Genomic DNA, 15724 nt, shown 5'->3' with positions numbered 1-15724 from the left:
AGAAATTTATTTTAATTTGATATCCCATCCTGACAAATACCCCTATCCGAAGAAAATATTAAAAATAGAAAAAGGTTGGCGGATTGGAGCAGCTAGGAGAAAACTGTAAATAACACATTACTGTTGAATATCAATTTTCTAATTGATTATTTTATATCAAAATGTAAATTTTGATTTGTAAAATATGATTTATGATGTCAATATAAAGAAATAACTCAACAATAAATGAGTTATTAAATATGAGCTTCTTTATTGTTTCTCTACTCTATGTTAAACATTTCGGATAAAGGTGCTTAAAGATTTTACAAAGAATTTTTTTTACTGCAGTCTCACTTTGAGGATCCTAAAATAGAAAGTTAAAGCCATGGAACGTTTTTTCAACCATTCAAATTGAGGTAAAATTTTATTAAATTAAATAAGTAGAATTAGTCACTAACCTTTCACACATTCAATTTGAGGGTTTCCAGTGTAGCCTGGAGGACATGAACAAACAGACTTGTGGTCTTCGACAATACAATCTGCGAACGCAGCACAATCACAAGGACTTGTGCAGATGGCATTGATGCAAGCCTTGTTGGATGGACATTCTGAGTCTGAAACACATCCTATGGGTACGATTGGAGGGGTGGCTTTGCATGTGCCACTTCCGCTACTAGCGTAGCCGCTGGGACAAACGCACACCATAGTCCTCACAGGCAAACTTGGAACAACGTTACATTCGGCAGGTGCAGAGCAAGGTTCTAAGGTTGTACATGGATTGCGGCAAATCTCATTGAAGCAGGCCAATGTGGATGGACAATCAGAGTCTTCTCTGCATTCTGGTTGTGGCTCGGGTCGACACTCAACGTATGGATTTCCTAGTTCTCCAGGTGGGCATCTGCACAATGCCAGATGATTGCTCACCTTACATTCAGCGTTCGGAGCGCATGGATGTTCGTATGTGCAAGGATTGATACATTGAGCGTTTATACAGGCTTTACTTTCAGGGCAATCGTTACTTGTCTGACAGCCGATTGGACGACAACGGTCGTATGGATCGCCTCGGTAGCCAGGTACACAGCGGCATTCAGCATGGTGACCCAGAACGTAACATTCTGCTCCATACCCACACGGGTTATCCAGGAGACATGGACTAACGCAGTTACTGTTGATACACGCCTTATCACCTTCACATTCTGAGTCACTTCGACAACCAACTGAAAAAGATGGAAAACAAAAATATTGTTGTTTTTTACCAAAATAAAAACAAACCAATAAATTAAAAATTGACAAAAAAAAAAACATACCTACATGACTCAAGAAGTAAATGTGATGCAAAAAACATGGACTACAATTGCAACAGCATGAGCACAATTGAATGTTCCTGTATTGTTTACAAGTAGATGAATTTTGGAGATAAGACTGACACTTAGAATCTACAACTTGTTGCTCACCAGAAAAAAATTATTTACACAATGAACAAAATTTAAGAGAAATTAACATGTGTAGATCATTTATAAGTGCACTACTGAATGAAAAAAAAAAACGGTGCGGGAAATTTGAGCTTTTATTAGTAAGTATATGAATTTTGTAAATTGCACACAAATTACAGGACACTTTTTTCTGGTGAGTAAAAACTGTTACAAAGGTATGTAATGTAACAATTTCTCTCCTAACTACCATAAAAGGGACAAACATGGGTGTAAAAGACAAAGAGAGAAAGGAGAAAATGCAGAAATATAATTGGCTGATCTCATTGAAGACAAGAACTTAACTTCTGTGACTGACAAAAGATCACAGCTTCTTGATTTATTTTTAACTCTCATTGTATACCCAGTTAGAGAAAGGGAGATAAAAGAGCATGAAGATCTGAAACAGGTTTACATTTCTACAGCGTTACATACCTGGTCTACAAGCAATGTTTGGATTTCCTTCATAGCCTTCTTGACAAGAACAAACAGGGAAATGGTCACGCACAAAGCAGTTGGCATTTATACCACAATCACAAGGGTTGCGACAGAGCCTGTTGATGCAAGTTTCATTGTTGGCACATTCGCTGTTAGAGGAGCAGCCGGGAGGACTTGGTACAACAACTGTTGAGGCAAAATAATAAACGGTTACAAAAATAAAAACAAAACTAAGCAGAATGCAAAAAATAAATTTTAGACAGGTTTCAAATTGAATGCAGCTATGATGCAGAGCCATAGGAAAAAAACAATTAACTGTCACTTGAATAGAAAAGGGTTTCACAGAGAACAGGTGTAAATTTCGATTCTTTGGCCAGTTTAGTTACCTTAAAATAAAAACGAAAAAGTTTATATAAAACTGCATTTTGGGTATTCTAGATAATGATGCAGTGACAATTTCAGGAACTACTAACAGATATGGAAAAACCTTGCTTAAAATATTTTTTTTCTTTTAAAAAATGAAACTTAAGCAAAACATTCTACTTGTGATTTCCCACTAATGCTTTCATTAATTTAAACTCTTTTCACGCACCAAAGAATCATGAAAAACCAAATAGCTACAAATTGAAAATTGTTGAATAAAGTAAAAAAGGGAAGAGAAGCTGAAACTGACCTGGTTTACATTCCCCTTCGTCATTGGGAACCCAGCCATCTGCACAAGTACAAGTCATTGTCCTGACAGGTATACTGTCAAAAACATTGCATTTTGCAGTATGAGAGCAAGGACCTAGTTCATGACAGGGTTCGACACACTTCTCATTGATACAAGCCAGTCTACTTGGGCAGTCAGCGTCAATTCTACACTCAGGTTCAGGTTGCGCTTGGGTCACAGGTGTTCGCTCACAATATGCGAGAGGGTTTCCGAGCGGAATATTTTCTGGACAGCGGCATGCAACATTGTGGTTCCGTACATAGCAGATGGCGTTGGATGCACATGGTGAGTTGACACATGGATTTACACAGTGCTGATTGTGGCATGCTCTGTCAGATGGACAGTCCGTATCAACATAGCATTCCACACGCTCACAATGAATAAGAGGATTTCCGTTGAAGCCTGGAAGACAGCGACAGGCTGCCCGATGATTTTCTCCGTAGCATTCGGCGTTGGTGGCACAGGCATCACCCAAATGCAAGGGTTGACGCATTGACTGTTGTAGCACTGGAGATGAGATGGGCACTGATCGTCTGATTCACATCCAACTAAAACGAAAATAAAACAAAAAAATTAAAGTCAGTAAAAGAGAAATAAATAAAAATAAAAAAAATCGAGAAAATATTAGATCAAATATTGCTCGTGACTATCCTATTGACTGATAACTGCTTATGATTCAACTGATTTTCTCCAAAAGACTTCGAAATTGTTGGGTAAATATGAAGTTTACAAAAATTTCCAAGTTCTCAAAAACACAGAGAAGTAAAAATTGGTAGAAAATCAGCATTTTTGTGTAAAAATTCATGAAACAATTGAATTAATCTATTCAAATACCATCTAATTTTTAGGCTGATGCACACAAAAATGGAAAGAGACAATGGAAGATAAAAAGTAGAGCTGAGCAGGGGCTGGTAGCAGTGCTCTAATAAAGGCATCAAGAGAACACATAATAATGGAGATGGTTTTTCATCAACTACAAAATTGCCTGGTACATGCAGAATTAGTTGACCAACTTATGTACTTGTTAGAATTGATTGGAATAGCAACGCAATAATTAATGTCCATATGTACTGAGTAACTTTTTAATTACACCTTTACTTTTAAAACAAAATAGGGAGTCAAGTCCTGATTTTGAAATATGAATAAGGAATACTTGAAATCAGGCTGACCTTTGACACATCCGATTTGAGGATTTCCAGAATATCCAGGCAGACATGAACAAATTGGATAGTGATTGATAACTCTACACTCTGCGTTGGGGCCGCAGTTGCAAGGGCTAACGCAAAGCCGATTGATACAGGACTCTTGAGGTGAGCACTCAGAATTAGAGGTACAGCCAACAGTTATAGCATCTGCAGCTGTAAAATTGTAAAGAAAACAAAAAGGTGAGAAATTTCATTTTTTAAAAAATGAATTGCGACTCAACAATTGATTATAATGAAACTAAAGTCAGCTTAGGTCAATGTGAGAGCAAAATATAACTAAGTTAAAAAGTTAACAAAGTATAACTTTTACACCAACGATACTGTAGCTCATAAAAATCTATACTTGTTTATAAAAAAAGAATGGTTCCATCAAACATAAAATGAGCTCAGGAACATTGTCTGGAGATCTTCTTATGGTAGTTAGTTATTACAATGCAATTTTAAAAAGCAGTGTTTTGATAGAATTTAAAGTATTTAATTCTTTTGGAGAGGGGTTGTTTACAAGAGGAACAATGCCATCGACAGGATGAGAAAACAGGTTCTTAGTTGCGGACAGCAGGGCATGTCCTCATAATTTTCTTTTTAAAAAAACTACAATTATATTGGAGAGACACTTACGAGGTCTACATTCGATCAGTGGGTTTCCAGTGTAACCAGGTGGGCAACGGCATACTGGTTTGTGGCCTTCGACATGGCAGAAAGAGTCACGAGAACATGGTTGATGAGCACATGGATTGACACACCACTGATTTATACAGCCGAGTCCTATGGGGCACTCATCGTCCCTTGAACATTCTGGCTGAGGTGTTATTTGTGGTACTAGAATGGACAAACAGAATGAAGCGTCGAGTAAATTCAAATGGAAGAGGGAAACAAGAGTAATGGGAAAACAAGATGGAACTACAAAACGTAAGCAAGTTTTTTTTTACAATTCTATTTTAAAGACTGGTTTTTAAAAGATCAGAAAATTCCACTAAATATTATTTTGAACTTAGTATCTTTCTCACTTAGTAGAAAACGAATAAGGAATGAAATGGACTGTAAAAGATGGTATTTTTTATTGTATTATTTTCTTACTATGAAACAGGAGTAGTGACTTACTTGTTGCACATTCAATGTGAGGATTTCCAATGTAGCCTGCAGGACAAGAACAGATGGCTTGATGGTTGCGCCCAATACATTGTGCATTGATACCACAAGGCTCAACACGACAAACATCGGTGCAAACACCTTTGAGACAAATTTCATGATCACGGCAGTCTCCAGACACATGGCATTGGGGTTCTTGGAGAACAACTAAAATCACAAAAAGGTCGCAAAATGAAAAATGAGTACTCCAATTTATGAGAGTTAGTGAAATCAAAATTTTTCAAAAAAAATCTATTGCTTTTCCGAATTAACAGAGGCACATTATAAAGCCAAAAAATTTGATTTATGAGGAAACTCTAAGTAAGTGGCGTTATTTACTCCAACATGGTTTAATTATGACAAGTAAGAATTTATCTCTTTAAGCACCTTCTGATAGCACCCTGTGCTGATATATTCCACTATGCAAAATTGCAGGGTTCATCTTATTTTACAACAAAACAATCATTTTGTGGCATAAAGTTTTTTTTCCAATTCTGCGAGGTGTAAAATTGTTTTAAGGAAACTGAAAGCTCAAAACTGTGTTAAAAGGTGCAAAGCTGAAAATCAGGTGTAAGACATTTGATACTTACCAATAGGTCTGCAGTGGCCATCAGGGGTTGCAATTGAGTCTGGAGGACACTCACAAACTACTGATCTTAATGGCAGGGTATCAAGGACCCTACACTTTTGCTCCTTGGCACAAACATCGGAGGCTAGACAAGGGTTTTCACAACGCTGGTTGATACAACCATAGCCAGATGGACAGTCCGAGTCTTGTATGCAGATAGGAGCAGGAAGTCTTGGATCTAAATTAGACACAAAAGGAAATTTTCAATTTTAACATGAAATATTCTTCAGTGAACAAAAAAAACAAAAACTCATCATTGGTAAAAATGAATTCTTTCCTGGGTGAAACAATTTAAAAATAATTTAGATAATTTGTGCTTTTGTTAAAAATTACCAAAAAAACCTCCCAACAGAATAACATCATAACAAAGCTGCACTATTTAACAATAAAGTGTCGAGCTGATATGGCTTTCAGTGCAAATATTTATTGAAAAGCATTTATTCTAAAAATTTGTAATGGTAAATTTTGAACATTCCTCTCAGTGTTATTCCTTTAACATCAATATGTTATCGGCATTTAGAGAGTGAAAAATTCGCATGAAAGAAGCCTTACGTTTGCATTCAATGTATGGGTTTCCTTCAGAACCAGGCAGACAAGAGCATGTGGGTTGATGATGAGCTGCTGTACAAATGGCATTGGGGCACAAGTGTCGTCTTGACAGACCGGCCTACATTTTCGGTTGAGACGGTCACAAGCTTCATGGTCTGCGCAGTCTTCGTTGTATTGACAAATAACGCCAATGCAAGACAACAGTGGATTTCCTTGAGTTCCGAGAGGACAGACACACTGTGGGTGATGACCTTGCACATGACACTCTGCTCCTCTACCGCAAGAGGTCTGCAAACAGGGGTTCACGCAGTTGCTGTTCATGCAGGATTTGTCGTACTGGCAGTCGCTATCATGTTTACACTCCGCTGGAAAATTTGAAGCATTTCGTGCATTAGATACAGATTAGAAAAAAACAATTTGATTGAATACGGATATATTAGCCTTGATAATGTGAGTTTGTATTAGGTGCCTTCCCACTTTGAAAACTTAATTTTTCCTCAGGAATTTTGAAGTGATGACCTTGTTATGACTCGGTATAAATAAATTGCCTGATTTGTGAGGAAATATGTGATTTTTACCACGGTTTTGTCAAAAAATGCGATTTTGCCAGCTTTACCATTTTTAAAATCCGTGTTTGCGGCCTTCCAATTTTTACATGTTACTGATTGCAACCCACCAGGTCGTGTGGTCAATAAGTTTTATCACTCCTGTGTGTTTGAGTTCTTAGTTGATTAAATAATTGATTAAGTTTATGAAAGTAGGGGTTGAAAAATGAATCCTCAGGATTGAACTTATGTTAGAGGAATAAAAATACACAACCCTAGAAGAAAATCAAATTTGTTTTCTAATTGATGGTCACCCAACTAATCCATGAAACAGGGATTTTTCAGCAAAAATCCATGTTCTGCCTACCTAATATAGGAGAATTGCTGGATAACCTAGGCTTCATTTAGTATACAAGAACAGTAATATATAACGTACAACAATGATTTTAAGATATCAAAAAGTTACTATATGCAGAGGGAGAGGGGCGGGAAAGTATAGTGCAACTCACTTTTTATTCTCTGAAATTACTGCCATATTCAGAGGGATACCATAGAAAAGAAATATGTAAATTTTTAATCACTTACGTTTATAGCAGCTGACTTGTGGGTTACCAGCCCAGCCACTTGGACAATCACAGAGAGGTCTATGATGTGACACAAGACATTCTGCCCCAGGACCACAGGGATTACTGACGGTGCAAGGGTTTTGGCAGCGCTGATTGATACAAGCGGCAGTGGGTGGACATTCAGAGTCTGCAATACATTCTGGCGAGGCTTCAGGTACTGTTGAGAAAAAAAAAGTAAATTTGATGAGAAAAAGAAAAAAGAATGGAGACAAATGATACTGAAAATAAAAAATTGGATTGCAATTAAGAAAACAATAAAAAAAGAGGAAAAAATATCTTGTTGTACAAGGAACAATCTAAATTTGTACTTTCAATTTGTGATGAATTATAATTCGAATTCTTTTTCTATTGCACTCGTGTTAAGAGAGTGAACATCAGCCTTCTGTTTTTTGTTTAATACATAATTAAAAAAGGTTCATCTAAAATGATTTGACAGGGATGCTTGGCAAATTAATTATTATTTATTACTACGAAATGCCTATTTAAACAATTGATCGATTCTTACTTTTGTAGCAGTTGATAAATGGATCACCAACAAGGCCAGGTGGACATCTACATAATGTGCGATGATTTTCAGCAACGCACTCTGCAGATGGTGCGCAAGGACTGGATACAGCGCAAGGATTGACACACAGCCGGTTGATGCAAACTTCTGAGAACTGACATTCAGAATCACTCCTACACCCTGGTTCAATCTGGGCAGGAGCTGAAATTTAGGCATGAAACAAGAAGTTAGCCAATAACATAGGATTGATAAAAAATGTATGATTTGACCTACAGATCATCTTTGATTTTATGGTGGAAAACTTCTGCGCTGTTATTGAAATAAAAAAAATTCTACAATTGATCAAGAATTCAAAGACTTAGAATATGGCAAATTTTAATTTTCAGAGCTATTTGTTGAAAACTTTTAAGACCAAAACTTTTTTGGTGCTTTTGTTTACCAAAAGAGAGATAATTGATAAAAAGTTTTTTAGAGGACTCGGAACTTTTTTCACCACTCAAAGGTACAGAACTTAAGCAAGGTAGCACACACGTAATTTCGATCGTAAACGTAGCTTCTGGATACTCAAAGGGTCTCATAATCCAAATAAATATCTCTGCCTTTATCTGACAATATTTGAACTGTGCATGCTGAATTCAATGTATTAATGTACAATTGCAGGTGCAATGTTTTCAAAGTGAAATGAACAGTGAGTTAGAGGGATGCAAAAAAACTGAAATGAAATGAGATAGCAGTGTGTTGCTGTCGTTTTAAACATTACACACCAGGGGGAATGATGGAGAAGGACATAAAATAATAAAAACCTGGAATCAAAGACACACGATCAAAAAACATACAGAAAATAATTTCATACTTAGATAATCATAGAAAAAAAATAAGTGATGATGGATACTCAATCTTTAATTGTTATGGATACTTCGAAATGAACGATTCCAGATTGAACCGTTCAGAGAGTATATCACAGGTTTAATATTTCTCTTACTTTTACTGCATTATTAAAACTAAACAAGTGAAAATTAAAGTTTTAATCATTTGGCAGAAAAGTTTAGCATGAGCTTTTTCTTCTTTCATTTTATGTTTTATTTTTTGTAAATATAGTCACTGAGTCTGTTCTCACTTCAGTAGGGCTCTATTCTTTCGTATGCAATTTTTGGCAAAAGAAAAAGTGGAAAGTATGAGCATACCTGGTTTACACTGGACATCTGCATCACCAACAAATCCAGGAAGACACTCGCAGGACATGGTGCGGAGCGGTAAAGTATCAATTACAGTACACTCTGCATTGACACCACAAGGTCGAGTTTCGAGACAAGGATTGCGGCAGTTGCCTGAGAAACAAGCAAGCTTGCTGGCACAATCGGCGTCTTGTTTACAACCAGTATCAGCTTGGATAGGAACTGGAATAAAATTAAAAAATGAAAAATTAAAGATGTAGACAAGTACAAATTCACAATGGAGAAGCAAAACAGTGAATCGTGTAAAAATACTTTACTTCTTTTAAATGAGAGCAACGAATGAGAAATAAACATTGTGACAATAGAATAAAGTTAAACTTGAGAACATAAAACAATTCACTCCATGAGTTCCCAATGGTACCAAATTTACACCCAGTAGGACAAACTCACAAGGTGTTGTTAGGAAAAAAGAGAAAAGCACTTTTTTAAGACAGATAATATCATCTCACTATCATACAGAGGAGGTGAATAAAGGAGGAAAAGGAGATTGTCAATCCCTAATTAATTAAAATCTTCTAGGTAGGTAGTTCACAAAATTATATCCTTCCATGACAGATCTTTAGAGGTAGTTTTTCATTGATAATTGCAGAATAATAACAAAAAAATGATTTAATATATGTTGCTGATAACATATTGCAATTCGTTGGGGGAAATGTTATATTTAGTTTGGAAAAGATACCAATATTATTGCATACTATTACTTATTTTTATTATTTTAAGAATGAAAATAAATAAGAAATAAACATACCAATTGAGCAGGATTCATGGGGGTTTCCAGTGTAGCCAGGTGGACATTTACAAGTTGGTATATGACCGAAAACGGTACAGAGAGCGTGTGGCCCACAGTTGCAAGGATCAACGCAACGCTCGTTTTTACAGGCCAGATGTTGAGGACACTCGCTGTCAGAGGTGCACTGAGGACGAACGCACTGCACAAGTGCGTCTCCACGGAAAGATGGTGGGCAGTAACAACGAGCTCTGTGATAGTTGTCTGGGCGACACTCAGCGTTTTCACCGCAGCGAGTAAATGAGCAGGGATTTATACACTCACGGTTTATACAGGCCTCTGTTGGAGCACACTCCGAATCAGAGCGACAGCCAACTGGAAAAATTACAGATTTCTTTCAACGATCACAAAACAAAATAAGAAGTACCTATTGTAAAGTAATTAATTTAATAATAAAACGATGCACATTTAAGGACCAGACATTGATGAGTTTTGCGAATTACCATTTTTATTTTTAAATTTTGCCTCTGATTTATTTTCTAAGTACCTGCATTATTTTTTTTCAAAACATGCAATCGTCCTTGCAACACTTTTAAGATTATTCACATTATCTTAAGTTTTTCAAGACTATTTCAGTTCTTTCACTATCTTGCACTTTAGTTGCCTTTTGCTGAGTGTTGAATAAGTGAAGAATATATTTTGTTGAGCTTTATAGATAAGAAATAAAAAACTGTGGCTCCGGGATAATAGCACTAACTTTCATTAAAGAAACTAATTCATTACTCACTTTCATAACACTGAGTTCTGGCATCTCCTGTGAGTCCAGGTCTGCATGCACAGATTGGTCGATGGTATTGGACATGACATTCAGCGTTAAATGCACAAACACCAGCAGTGCATGGGTTCCTACACATTTGATTGATGCAGGCTTTGTCGTTTGGACATTCAGAATCTGCGACGCATTCCGGTTTTGGTTCTGAAAAAAGAAGAAGAGCAATGTGTTTTTTAATGAGTGTTGAAAATGCAGAATTCACTATTTACCCCAAAAATAAAGAATTATAGAAAAATTAGGTGTCCAGAAAAATCTCTGCAAAACTTAAAGTTATTCGAGAGCTCTTCAATCTTTTGCAAAATGTTTCAATCGTGGCCATACTTCACTTCTACATGCAATTAAAAAATTCTTTTTAATCTCTACTCCTCATATATTAATGCTTTTTTCGACATCAGGGAAGGAATTAAGAACTTTTCTTCAAGAATAACACAAGATAGGGACAGAACATCTACTCAGAAGATCTTTTAGACTTACCCTCAAGTGGCCTGGGTCTACACTGCACGAGGGGCTCGCCGATGAATCCTGGTGGACACGAGCACACAGGTTGATGGTTTACAGTGCGGCAAATAGCGTTTAATCCACACTGACCGACGCATGGGTCAGAGCATTTCTGATTGAAGCAAGCTTTATCACGAGGACAGTCTTGATTGATGACACATTCTGGGTAAACGCATGTTGCGGCGCCATTTACGCTGTGGCAGATTCCGTTTTGTCGACATGGTGATGGATGGCATGGATCAATGGGCTCAGCTGAAAATTGGAATTCGCCAAAAATTAGAAATGATCACTTGCTTGCAAAAAATCTGATGATATGTAAAATGACTTAATAGCAGTGCAAACCAGGAGATATTTGAAGAAGTACAGAACCTTTGATGAAAATAAAAGGTTGTCTTTATGATTTTGCAAATATATTAATTTTTCTTGATATTTTAATTTTTGGAGATTTTTTTATTCATCCCTAGAGAGATGCAATACCTTTAACTCAAACTTTATTACTGCTTGAGAAAAATGGTAAGTTTTTGATGTTAAGTATTAAATGCAGGAAACTTACGTCAAGCAATCATACCGAACTTATTCAATAATTTAATGATTTCAGAACAAGTTAAATTTTTAATTGACTCATTCAATGATGGCCTTTCATAATTTTTATTTAATATGTGAAAAAATGTTAAAAGAGAAACAATAACAGCATTGCTAATTTTAGAAGTAAAAAAAAAACAATTTGAAAACGAAGTAAAGAGAGTACAATAAGCAAATAAGATGCTCACGTTTAGAAAAGAGGAGTATGAAATAGTTATTGAACTTACCAGGAGCATTGTGGCATTCGACAAATGGATCTCCAACCATGGTTGTTGGACAAGAGCAGACAGGACTGTGGTTAATGACATTGCAGAGGGCATTGAAACCACAGACGCCTGGACACGGATCACGGCATTTGTTGTTGACGCAGGCTTTGTTTCTTGGACAATCCGCACTGATGACGCACTCTGGGCGACATCCACTGTCACTGGGAGATCCATAAAATTCAGGTAGGCATTCACAAATGGCCAAGTTGTTGACAACTCGGCAAATTGTGTTCGGTCCGCATGGAGATGGATGGCAAGGATTGACTGGAACAGGCTCTGCAGAACAGAAAATTACTTTCATTGTAAAAGTATATAAAGATACGAGTAAAAATAGAGGAATATTTACAAAACATTAGTAGAGATGGTAGCAAAATAAAATAAAACTCATTTCAAAAAATGTTGTGGTATTGATCATAGGACTGAAAGTCTGAAAAGGGACCCCCTCCAAAAAGGAAAAGAGTGTCTTCTTCTTAACAGTTTTGAGGGTTCAGCTTCATTGAAAATAACTATGAAATTGCCTTAAAATAAATAAATAATAATCCAAAGAATGATTATTTTTTCCACTCATGAAATTAAAAAATTAGACTGCTCTTATTGAAAAGAACATGACTTTATCAAACTGCCTTGAAATTTTAGCACTTTTCATATGATAAGAGAAACAACTGCAAAATATATATCCTGTCTAATTCTTTAAAATAATATTACAATAAAAATTTAGTGATGCTCATCAGACAGTATACGACCATAAAATAAAAAAAAAAAAAAAAAAAAAAAAAAAAAAAAAACAGCATTACTATTATTCTAGCCCATCTATAAGCATTGCCAATGTTCAAAACTAATTTTTTTGAGGACACAAACTTGACTGCAGGACTTGTGATCACTTAATAATTTTGATGTGAAATTTTTTTTGTGATCTCTTTTTACATTATGACTCACAAATGAGCTTGAGCAAAATGTAACACATACAACTTAAGATAGGATTCGAATAAACTTGGAACTTTTACGAAAATAAAAAAGGGAACTTACCTGCTTGTGGGATAGGTCTGCAAAGTCTGAAAGCATCACCGGTGGTACCTGGTGGGCAGGAGCAGATAGGGATATGATTTGATACCGTACAAATGGCAGAGATACCGCACGTTCCAGGACAAGGGTCACGACATTTGTTGCGAATACATGCCAGACTCATTGGGCAATCAGAGCTGACAAGACATTCAGGTCGGCAACCTTCATAAGGATTACCCTGATATTCTGGGATACACTCACAGACAGCATAGCCCTGTTCACTTCTACAGCGTGCGTTTGGCCCACATGGAGATGGATAGCAAGGATCAGTTGGCGCAGCTGCTGTAGGTGGGGGCGCTGCAAAATGGATACAAAAATACAGAGATTAACATTTGTTCATTTGAAATTTAAAATGGGAAGATCGTAGGGTTCAAAATTTTATACGAACATAAATTACGCTTGGGGTAACTTTACCTCTTTTCAAAATATATGGATTATAATAATTGAATTTTTTATGTTTGAGGTTCTAATGAATGACAAATTTGAGGAGAAATTTCTATATTTATAGGACGTGTGGGCCTTCACACATAATTTTCAATCTTTCATATGAGATAATGTTACTTTGTGATACAATTTCTTTCATTAACAATCATTAATCGCTTTTTGCGCATTACCATGAATTTTTTAAGATTTACTTTGAAACAGAGACAGTTCCAAGGAAAATTGAATATTTGAAAAAAAAATGTAACACAATAGTCAATCATGCATAATATGAATATTTAGGGATGAAAAAAAGAAAAAATCATGCAATATACTTTGTTGATCATGCAAAATAAATATATGAGTGAAAGAAACTAATTATGATAATTAGATAAAATCCAAAGATGAATCAATGAAACAATCCACACTCACACACAATGAAACGCACTTGATCAAACAAAGCCATGGCAAAAATATCTTTGCCAAAAGAGAGAGCGACAAAATCAACGAATCAGCAACCAGAAACCTCCTAACATATATCATTTTATTGACTGGATTTGAGAAATTTTTGCAAACCAAAGAGGTTTGAGGTTCGATACAATTAAAAAAAAAAAAAAGGCGGATACGTCAGAGAGAGCTGACACGATAAAACATATCCATTACACAAATATATTCCATTCCATCAATGGTAATAAACGACGCTATTGATGTGAAACACACCAACTTATTTAGACTACTTAGTAACAATAAGCTGAAACAATGATGTTGCTGAAAAGAACAAAGATATAATGAGATTAGTGAATCAAATTTCATATCCTGCTGCTTTTAGGCTGAAAAAGAATCTAATATTATTTGCAAGAATAGCATGAAATAAGCAGTACAAAAATAAATAAATAAAATAAAAAGTAAACCCGCATCAAAATTACAAGAAAAATTGTTAAAACAAATAACAAAACTACACGGCAGCAAAAAGCAGAAATACAAAAAAAATTCTTAAATGTTTGCATGTTAGTGACAAAATTAAGCTACTTAAAAATAAAAACCAGTAAAGTAAATAAACTACTCTACATTTAAGCTTTGCTTCAGATATTATGTTAAATTAGCACACCTTCACTGACTAGATAGGCTTAAAATTAAATAAATGAATGAACTAAAGAGAAACCCATAACAAACTCAAAAGCTGAAAAATAAACCAAAACAAAAAAATACAGTATGAACCATTGGAATATCTATGGTTGCATTACTCAATTTATACGAAGCTGAAGCAGCGTTTAGTTTAAAACCATTACTTGAAGCTTGAGTTCGACCAGCAGGTGCTAGATTGGTTCTTTTAATCGTCAGTTAAAATTTGAGTCTCATTAGTCTATTTCTTCAATTTTGATTAATCTCCAAGAGAATACTAAGTTGATTTATACAAGCTCCTTTGTTTCAATAATGTGCAATAGTCAGACAGGGAATGTTTAATATGTGTTTCAAACTTTTGTTTAAAAGAAAAGATACTTTCAAGATGTACACAATGTGAATAATGAATTAAATAAAACTTTATGAGTGATCTTTCAGAGATCTGCGCAAAACATGGGTATCTTCCAAACAAACTCACCGTTCTTGAAAAATAATGAGGTAATAGTAAACAAAACAGTTGAATTCATGAAAAAAAAAAAAATTAAAAAACAGTTCATGAGAATATTAAAGGAAGGACTAGAACTTTGAGATCTTAAATTAGTGGAGATCAAAGGTAGCTTTGAAAATTATAAAAACAAGAATATGGTAATTAGTGCAAAACCAACAAAAAAACAACTAAAACGTGGAACTTGAGGTGGATGGCACAACTTGTCTGAGTCGTAAAAGTCGATGTCCAAAAAGAGAATAGCCTGTTGAGGCCAAACGTTAATGAAGCCCAAATCAAAAGCACCAACTCTACCTAACCATAAAAAACTCCGTGGTTTCAATCTTACATGATGGTTTCAAAGTACAAACAGTGAACGGATCGCCTACGTATCCGTTCTGGCAAATACAGTTCGGAATGTGTGCAACGACTTGACATTCAGCGTACAGGCCACAAGATCCCGGACAAGGGTCACGACACTTCTGGTTGATGCACGCTTGCGTAGATGGACAGTCGCTGTTTGAGACGCACTCTGGACGGCAATGAGGCGGTGCCCCTTGATAAAATTCCAGACATGAACAGGAAGGAGTGTTTGATGGCGACACGATGCAAGCTGAGTTTGGTCCACAAGGATTTGGAACACATGGATTGACTGGCTCAGCCTGAGGGATAGGTGGGGGTGGAGCTGTTGAAAACAGAGAAAATAATGGTT

General features: G+C 35.9%; 1 protein-coding gene across 1 annotated transcript in view; it reads right to left on the bottom strand.

Annotated features, from left to right (window-relative positions):
- Positions 1 to 15724, bottom strand: part of LOC109039133 (uncharacterized) — a 424526-nt gene that overhangs the window by 6353 nt on the left and 402449 nt on the right. Inside the window, 19 exon segments of the mRNA XM_072300747.1 lie at positions 438 to 1196; positions 1884 to 2072; positions 2560 to 3075; positions 3078 to 3146; positions 3768 to 3956; positions 4422 to 4622; positions 4905 to 5099; positions 5522 to 5737; positions 6112 to 6198; positions 6201 to 6473; positions 7239 to 7436; positions 7785 to 7985; positions 8969 to 9181; positions 9768 to 10121; positions 10534 to 10722; positions 11053 to 11328; positions 11886 to 12200; positions 12951 to 13283; positions 15362 to 15697. Of these exon segments, the coding sequence (XP_072156848.1) occupies positions 438 to 1196; positions 1884 to 2072; positions 2560 to 3075; positions 3078 to 3146; positions 3768 to 3956; positions 4422 to 4622; positions 4905 to 5099; positions 5522 to 5737; positions 6112 to 6198; positions 6201 to 6473; positions 7239 to 7436; positions 7785 to 7985; positions 8969 to 9181; positions 9768 to 10121; positions 10534 to 10722; positions 11053 to 11328; positions 11886 to 12200; positions 12951 to 13283; positions 15362 to 15697 (5109 nt within the window).

Source organism: Bemisia tabaci, chromosome 5, assembly GCF_918797505.1.
Source record: "Bemisia tabaci chromosome 5, PGI_BMITA_v3".
NCBI lineage: Eukaryota > Metazoa > Arthropoda > Insecta > Hemiptera > Aleyrodidae > Bemisia > Bemisia tabaci.
This window is presented reverse-complemented; position numbering and strand designations above follow the sequence as displayed.